The sequence below is a fragment of the Apium graveolens genome, chromosome 2 (genome assembly GCF_009905375.1).
Source record: "Apium graveolens cultivar Ventura chromosome 2, ASM990537v1, whole genome shotgun sequence".
In the NCBI taxonomy this organism is placed as follows: domain Eukaryota; kingdom Viridiplantae; phylum Streptophyta; class Magnoliopsida; order Apiales; family Apiaceae; genus Apium; species Apium graveolens.
The window spans coordinates 104648261-104657630 of NC_133648.1; the positions used below are offsets into that span (position 1 = coordinate 104648261).

Consider the following 9370-nt stretch of genomic DNA (forward strand, 5'->3'; position numbering starts at 1 on the left):
AGATGTTCACTTTCTGTACCAATGTTCCTTGCAGATGTATGTTGTTGTGTATAATTTTATTGTCTGTGATATTTGTTGATTACTAGATTTGAAACGTATGAGCAGAAGTATGGGATTGAGATCTGTTGGTGGATCAAATAACACTCCTTGCAATGTATCAATTTCACCTATTTCGGGTATTACACTTGAAGAAAATAACACTCCAAAAGCCAAGAACATGGAAAGAGCTTATGCATTGTCAGATATTACCAATACGTCGTGTACGTTATATTATAACTTGATACTGAAATTACGAAGTTTGTATGTTCTGTTGCCTTTGCTATATGTTTAACATTATATTGTGTTATTGGTTGCAGCCGTGAAACGTAGAATACGTGGTTGCAATATTGAGAAGATTTTTACAAACCCCATATGTATGTTGTCTTTTAATAATTATGTTTTAAATAAGTTGTTATGATTTCCTATTTCATTATTGCCCCTAATTAGTTTCTTTCATTACTAATAATGTATATTAATAACTTTGTATTTTATTTTATTTTTGTTCATCAATCATCTTTATCGGGAATTACAAGTGTAGAAAATAACAGTGTAGCGGTGAAGAACACAAAACCATCTTCCACGCCTTCAGATATGAACAGTGTGTTACCTATTAATAAAATTGTAAGATTTTATGTTCTGTTTGATGGGAAAACAATTAACTTCCATTGTTGTATTTTGTTGCAGATAAGAAATGTAGATTACGTGATCCTAATATTGAGAAGATGTATACAAATGCCATGAGTACGTTTTCTTTTAGAATATTTTGTTTCTAATTTTTTTAAAACTTTATAGAATGTAATTGATTAATCCCACTTTCTTCAACAAAGGAGATGTGTACTCAAGTATTTATTTACTATGCAGATGTGAAACGTAAAGGACTTGGTATGTCCTCTGTGAATAGCGCTGACGCATCTTCAAACTCTAATCCCGTCTTCGAAGATGGGAGAATGAGCCAACCTGGGACGTCTCATTTACATAGATGTCATAATCCCCATGAACCAAAGTTAAGAAACAGTGCAGGAAAGAATAAATGTCAAGCATCTCCTGAGAAGAGGAATTTGATTTTAGATTTTGAAAATATGGTTGAAATTGACAATTCAGAGTCCAGTGATTCAAATGTTGGAATTGATGATATGTACCACGATGACCTGGATCGTGTGATATTGAATCAGAATTTGTGACGTGGATATATGGATCTTGGTCCTCCATCAAAGTTGTGCAATAAATATGGTGCTACTATGTGGAATGAAGAGCGTAAGAATAAATCATGTATGCGTAAAGAGCCCACATTTTCTATGTGCTGTCGGAATGGTCAGATACATTGGCCAAAAGAAAGACCGCCACCAGAACCACTAGCTTCTTTGTTACTTGGTGGTGAGAAATCGAGGCATTTTAAACAGTACATAAGAGTGTACAACTGCATGTTCCAATTCACTTCCACCGATGGTAAGATTGATAACTCAATAAACAGAGGTAGTTCACCATATTATTTTCTCTTACAATGTCAAAACTATCATTTGGTTAGGATTGTAGTAACGCTGGATGGATCTTGCCCCAAATTTTGCTAGGTATACATATACGACACGCATAATAAGGTTGAGAATAGAATCAATACAATGGGAGGTGCTTCTGACAATGTTGATCCATTTTTTGTCGAGGAACTTTTAAGTATGTTAGACAAGAACAATGAGTTAATCAAAGCTTTTCGCATGGCTCGAAATCGGTTTGAAAATAAAGATCTGGATGAGTTTAAGTTAGTCTTCATATCATCTTAATCTTCTAGCGGGAGACCAAACTATATTACTCCATCTGATGAAGTTGTCGCTTTCATTGTTAATGATGATACGGATACCGGTGGTTTTAGAGACACGGTTGTGTATCCAAACAAGAAGGATTGAAGAGAATATATGAAACAGATCCATATTTCATGCAGTTACAATATCCATTACTGTTTCCTTAGGGAACCAAGGGTTATTATAAACGTATACCTCTGATAAACAATAAATACTCTAAAATAGAGAATTTAGATGATGAAGACCTTGATCCTGACTCAACACAGAGGCGACATGTTTCACTAAGAGAGTATTATTGTTACAAGATTATGATACGCACTTCTGAAGGTATTTTTTAGAAGTAAGCAATGTGATTAGAATATAAAATGCATAATGAATTAGTGCATATTCTCACCATCGTGTCATTAATATCAGTTTTAACGCCACACCTTGCCGGACGTTTGTGGAAACAATACGTTGTGGATCAGTCTGCTGCCATTGAACAATATAGATTAGATTGGGTTTCAACGAATCAAACTACCATCCGTGTTGATTTGTATAATTCTGTATGTGATGCTCTCAGTAAAGGAGACCATGATCCAATGCACGTTGGAAAAGCTGTTATACTGCCTGCTTCATTCACTAGATCTCAATGATATATATCTCAATACTTTAAGGATTCCTTGGCGATATGTCGTGCAATTGGTCATCCATCGTTATTTCTCACCGTGACTTGCAACTCAAAGTGGCCAGAGATACAAGAAATGCTTAAATTGTTGCCCAATGTTTATCATGTTGATGCACCGGATATTGTTTCTCGCGTGTTTAAACTGAAGCTTGATCAACTATTATATTTGATTAAAAAGAAGAACTACTTTAGAAAGTGTATAGGAGGTAAATTTATTTTATTGGACACCGACAATTTTACATTTAATTTTTTGAATCATATCTACACATGCATAGATTTAATGACATATTTTTTCTTTACTTATGTTTTGCACAGTTATGCATGTAATTGAATTCCAGAAGCGTGGTTTGCCACACGTGCATATGCTAATCTGGTTGAGCCCGGAAAGCAGACCTAATTCTATTAAAAAGGTTGACCAGTTGGTTTCTACTGAAATACCAGATAAGAATTCTGATCCAATAGCATATGAAACTGTTAAAAACTACATGATGCATGGACCCTATGGTAAAGACTTATACACATCTCCACGTATGGTGAAAGGAAAATGCATGCGTCATTTCCCAAAGAGATGTGAATAAATAGAATGATACATATGTTCCGTAATAAGTCTATTTTATTATTAATGTCGATGCATGTAATTTTTTTTGCAGATTTAATGGTAATACCTATTTTGACGATTATGGTTTTCCTGTTTATCGGAGGCGTAACACTGGTAGAGTTATCAACAAAAAAGGGATCAACCTTGACAATCAATTTGTAGTTCTATACAATCGAGATCTTATGTTGCGGTTTCAGTGTCATATAAATCTGGAAATTTACAACAGTTCAAGATCGTTGAAATATCTCTTCAAGTACTGTTTGAAGGGTCATGACATTGCTGCAATGTTGTTGAAGAATAAAAGTAACAAATCAGGTAATGAACAAACTGCAAGATCCGTGAAGAATTTGGATGAGGTAAAGAATTTTCTTGATGGTAGATATGTTTGTGCATCTGAGGCATCCTGGAAGATTTTTGGGTTTGACAATCACCATCGTTCCCCAAGTGTTGAACGCTTACCAATACATTTTCCCAATCAGAAGTACTTGAATTTTCAGAGTTCTACAGATTTGGAGAATGTGTGCAATAACACTACTTCCAAAAAAAGTAAACTAGAGGCTTGGTTTGTAGCTAACAGTGAATTTCCACAAGCTCAAAATTTTACGTATTCCGACTTTCCCACCCATTTTACATGGATAAAAAAACTGCTAAATGGAAGCTTAGACAAAGAGGTGATGTGGTTGGGAGGTTAGCAGAGGTTCATGCAACAACTGGTGAATGATTGTATCTTCGAATGTTGTTACTTAGATGTAAATGTGCTCTATCTTTCACTCAGCTGTGAACTAGTGATGGAACTACATATGATACATTTAAGAAAGCATGTGGTGCTCTTGGTCTGTTAAATAATGACAAGCAGTGGCATGATGCTTTGGAAAAATGCATTCTCAGCTATGCCAATCCAAATTCGGGCTATGTTTGTTAACATCCTGGCAAATTATTATGTGTATGATCCACTTACGCTATGGGAAAAACACTGGCCAGCATTGTCAGACGATGTTCTTTATATGAGGTGCAAGATTTCAGATAACATTCATTTAACATTGTCTGAGTATGAAATCAAAAACTATGCTTTAGAAGGTGTGTGATCATTATTAAATACATGATACGTCCATTACTTTGTAGTATTACTTTTATTATATTTAATAGATGTCAGCACATTTACCATTGTTTTTCTGTGCGGAGATTGAAAAGTTCTTAAATGATGTTGGTAAGTCCTTAAGAGATTTTCATATTATGCCATTTCCTGATGAACGATTTTTTCACACTTTTGTCAATCATCTCATTGTTGAGGAAACTAGCTACAATAAAGAAGAATTGAGACTTAATCACAAAAAAGCTCATAAAAATCTGAACTCAAGGTAGCTGGATGTATATAATGCAGTTGTTGATAATGTAAACAAAAAAAGGTGGAATGTTTTTTGTTTACGGGAGCGGTGGATGTGGTAAAACGTTCCTTTGGCAAACTCTTTGTTCACGTTTTCGATCAAAAGGAAAGATTGTTCTTCCTATTGCATGCTCCGGAATTGATGCTACACTTCTTCCAGGTGGCTGAACAGCTCATTCTAGTTTTAAAATACCGCTTAAATTAGATCAGAATTCTATTGCTGGAATAAACATGGTACAGACATTGCAGAGTTAATGCAACACACACGTCTTATAATATGGGATGAAGCTCCAATACAACATCGCTATGCATTTGAAGCTGAGGACAGAAGCTTTCAAGACATAATGGATGTCGTTGATGTAGAACGAGGAAAAAACCATTTGGTGGTATTACAGTTGTTTTTTATGGCGATTTTCGACAGATAATACCTATTTTGCCTAAGACCGGAAGGGCTGAAATAGTGAATGCATCATTTAACAAATCCCGGCTTTGGAAATCTTGCAAAGTCTTTCTTCTCAGTCAGAACATTAGATTACATTCAGGTAATTCTGAAGCTAGAAATAAAGTAATAGCTGACTTTAGTAAATGGCAACTTGAGATTGAGGACGGAAAAGTTGAATGCATTGATACTCATTGTGCAGATGTTGAAACTAATTTTGTAGTTCCTGATGACTATGTTGTCAAGAGTCCCTTAAAAAGTCCCATAAAAACCCTAATTGACATTATATATCCAGATTTTTAGAATAATATGCTTTCACAGGAGTATTTGAGATCAAGATCTATTTTGACTCCAACAAACGTTATAGTTGATGACATCAATGCGTAGATTCTTGAAAGAGTTCCGGGTAATGTGCATACTTATCTCAGTCAAGATTCAATTGAAGACAGGGGCGTTGACGATAATGACTTTGATTCATCATTTCCAGTTGAGTATCTGAACTCCATTAATATGCCATGTATGCCTAAACATGAGTTAAAAGTAAAGGTTGGAGCTGTTGTTATGTTGATGAGGAATTTAAATCAGATTATGGGTCTATGCAATGGTACAAGGATGATAGTTACTGGATGAAAAAAATAGTATAGACTGTCAAATTCTCTGTGAATCTCAATTTGGTATGAAACATCTAATTCCAAGAATCGATATGGTCTCAAAAGACACGAATTGGCCATTTGAATTTAAAAGAACACAATTTTCTCTCCAAATATATTTTGCCATGACTGTGAACAAGAGCCAAGGACAATCATTGGACATAATTGGATTATATCTTCCTCGACCCGTATTCTCTCATGGTCAGTTATATATTTTAATATCACGTGTTACATCTCCAGAAGGACTACATATTCTTATTGATGACGATAATGGGAAAAGTACCAATATTACATCAAATGTTGTGTTTGAAGAAGTTTTCTATAACCTTCCTAAATTGTGATCATATTTTTTTCAACTAACTTATTGTAATTGTTTGACTACGAATATTATGTACTTGAAGTCCTTATTTCGTGGTATGTGATTTGTTTAACAGTTGAATGTTTTTTTATTATAATTTTGTGTCATTGAGTTTTGTTTGGAAAAACAATTTATAGTATTAAAAAAGAATAAAAAAGAATGGAATGTTTATAACAAAGCTGTATAATTAGTTCACACTAATCCATATCCCTTCGGAACCTCTCCTCGTATCTAGCTTTCAACTTTATCTTCTATAGCTCTCCCTCTTCGCATACGCTCCTCTCCCCCTCCCTTTGGTTGAGCTGATCCAATCACATTGATCCTCATCGTATCAAATAATAATCCATCCAATCAAAGGATATGTTTATGATTCAGTTGTAGGCTAATTGGATTATCCCTTTATAAGCCTTATATCACGTAGTAAAAGGGAAAGATCAAGTCCGCAATATATGTTTGTCATGCACTTCATTCAACAGCATGTCATCAATTGTCATTCTCGTTAATGTAGGGTAATAGACTACAAAAAGACTACCACGTCGGTGTGATATTCTAAGTTCAGTACCTCCATTAAGAATAGAACATGTGAGCTCTATCATGAGTCGTTACTTTTAAATTCTAATAATAGATGATTCTATTTAATTTAAATTACAAATTGTTTTCACAGAATCTTGCAGAGATGGAAGCCCTCATGTTTGAACACATTTTAAGTCTTGACAAATCTAGGTCAGATTGGAAGATCAAGGAAAGAGTTATAAGAATGTGGCCAACTGTGTCTTCTGAATCAGGAATAACGAACGCTGGAATCTTATTCTTCTTGATGATGATGTAACTACCTAATCTGTTGATTTCCTTTTATATTGATTATGTTTACATTTTTAGAATGGATATTTAAAATTATACTTTTCCACTTTATACTATGTGCAGAATACTCATATTCATGCATTTTCTTTTTCTAATACTTGGAAACTGATTGGGAAGAATATTATTGAAGGAGCTGTTTATATTATTGAGACGTTTATGGTTAGGGATGCTTCTGGGAATTTAAAGCCTATTTCTACAGACACGTCTATAAGATTTACAAATGCTACCACTTTCTAACCATGCACCGATTATGTTATGATTCCAAAATACAAATTTGAATTTATGGATTTGGGTGATTTGATGGATGAAGCCAGAAAATATGGTCCCAAAGAGAATCCAGAATTTTCTATAGGTTACTTCCTCTTTCCTATTTGGCTTAGTATTATTCGTATTGACAATTGTTATAAAAGTTTTGACTGCAATCCATGTGTTTATATATTGTAGATATAATTGGAGTTGTTGAGGACTTTATTAAAGTAAGCAAAATCCCCACTAAGTTTGGAGATAGGGATATTGTTCGATTCAAAATTTGTGATGCAAGTTTATTCTATTAATTCAGCATATAATTTTTTATTAATTTTTACGTCGTTATCAATTTTGGGACCTTGATCTATAAATAACTAAATGTTTACTTGATTACATTATAGAAATAAGAACAAGGTTGGTATATGGGGGAGATATGGCGAAAGTTGTCAGTGATCAATATGAGGAATATAACCATGAGGAAAATGTTATTGTAATCCTGACAAGCGCAAAGCTAGAAATATACAACGGTTTGATCTTTAGTATTTTATGCTATATACTAATTTGTCAGTAAGGTTACACACGGTTATATTAAATTATATTATATGTAAGATACATATTGCTTTAAAACTTTAGATACGCTTCAAATCAGCAGCTTGGAATCCTTGAAAGTGTACTTCAATCTTGATGATGATTGTGTACTTGAGATGAGAAACAGGTACACTTTTTATAAACTTTTACTCATTTTCCATATTTTGCCAAGATTGCATATCATATGTACATCATATAATGTGTAGGCTTGAACTTGAAGGCTACAGGCCGTCGAGGGATGATGCGGATAATAGCTATGCGTTAACATTGGCCTCTCCTTATGAGTTTATAATTCTGAAAAAATTAATTGACAATGTTGTTGGCAGTGTTGAGGTTAATTCATTTTTGACAGAAGTTTTAGAGCATTATCTTTGAATTATATGCAATATAGTTTTCATTTATATCATTATCCTCAAAATTATCAATTGCAGAAGAAATTGTATTGTGGTTTCACAATTGCTTAGTTGGAGGAAGGACATCCTTGGTTTTCATATTCATGTAGCAAATGTCATTTAGAAGTTGTTGAAGTTCGGAATAGATTTAAATGCGGTAAATGTAATCGCACTTTTCCAGTTGCTGAAAAGAGATATTGACACATAGAAAATAATATATTAAACATTTAGTTTGTACAATTTCTTTAGATAAGGAAATGTTGAATTATTTAATACTTTTTTTTTACTCACAGATTCAGTGTAAAGGCTGTTGTTGAGGATCAATCGTTCTCATGGAGCATTTTTCTCATGGATCATGTTGTGAAACGGCTCATAGGATGCTCCTCTTCACATCTTTATTTGAAGCAAACAAAGGTTCAATCAATTATATTTTTAAAATTTGTTTCCAGATTATAATTTTTTTGTAATACAGACCAATTATTTTTATGATTTAATTACCAAAACAGGAAGAGGTAGCTGCTAAAGTGTTTCCTGCATTTCTGCATGACATGAACGGGAAAGAAATTATTGTTGTTGAAGTTCATGTAGCCAACGATGTTTATGAAAATTTTATCATTAAAGCCCAAGACATGTATGATTCAAACATGTATGCCATGTCAAATTCTGAATCATCCAATCATGTTGATTTCCCTACCCTTGATTTGTCAGAGGTATGAGATTTTTTTCATAAATTACTGTTATTGCATATTTTGGAATATAATTAAACATTATTGACTAACATTTGCATTATAGTCATTTGATCAGGCTGAGAGTTCAAAGACCCCGGGATCTTGCAAATTCGTCAGTAAGAAGATAAAATGGTAAATAGTAGTATTAGCTTTTAAGTTATTCTCTTAACGTATGCGTGTCTTACATTAAAATGCTCTAATATTACAGGAGAACTGATGATGTGCATCTGTTTTGTGGCATGGATGGGGCATTCGATCTTGTAATCCAATTTCTTAAGTTTTTATTTATGAAATTTCTTTATCATATTGAACTCTAAACATTATTTCCGGTTGTTTCAAGTTTGTTTTTATATTATAATTTATCAAGATTGCGCTTTGGTTTTGTTTGTCGTCTAATTCATAATTTTGGATAATCACATTTTTCATGTTTAATGCAATGTTAAGAGGAATACCAAATTTTTGATTCCTTTTTTTAGTTATATATATTACAAGTAGTTAATCTTATATAGTTATAATTGTTTGAAGTTAGTTATTAAGGAAAAAACTGTTTTATAAATAAAACTTAACATCCATTCCCCAATAATCACATCTCTGTATCTTTTTTGTATTTATAGAAGTGTGTCATTA

General features: G+C 33.3%; 1 protein-coding gene across 1 annotated transcript; it reads left to right on the top strand.

The window, feature by feature from the left end:
• Nucleotides 1-1655: 1655 nt before the first annotated feature.
• Nucleotides 1656-3789, top strand: LOC141691939 (uncharacterized). Its single transcript, XM_074496687.1, has 7 exons — nucleotides 1656-1762; nucleotides 1823-1910; nucleotides 2000-2159; nucleotides 2247-2377; nucleotides 2489-2705; nucleotides 2815-2917; nucleotides 3150-3789. The coding sequence occupies exons 1-7, from the start codon at nucleotides 1656-1658 to the stop codon at nucleotides 3787-3789; spliced, it is 1446 nt and encodes a 481-aa protein (XP_074352788.1).
• The last annotated feature ends 5581 nt before the right edge of the window (nucleotides 3790-9370 follow it).

What these genes read in the sequence shown, in the direction of transcription:
- LOC141691939 (XM_074496687.1), top strand. Translation starts at nt 1,656, where the DNA reads ATGGGAGGTGCTTCTGACAATGTTGATCCATTTTTTGTCGAGGAACTT. An exon ending in TTTCGCATGGCTCGAAATCG is followed by an intron (nt 1,763 to 1,822) that starts GTTTGAAAATAA and finishes TTAATCTTCTAG; the next exon opens with CGGGAGACCAAACTATATTA. An exon ending in TCTATTAAAAAGGTTGACCA is followed by an intron (nt 2,918 to 3,149) that starts GTTGGTTTCTAC and finishes TTTTTTTTGCAG; the next exon opens with ATTTAATGGTAATACCTATT.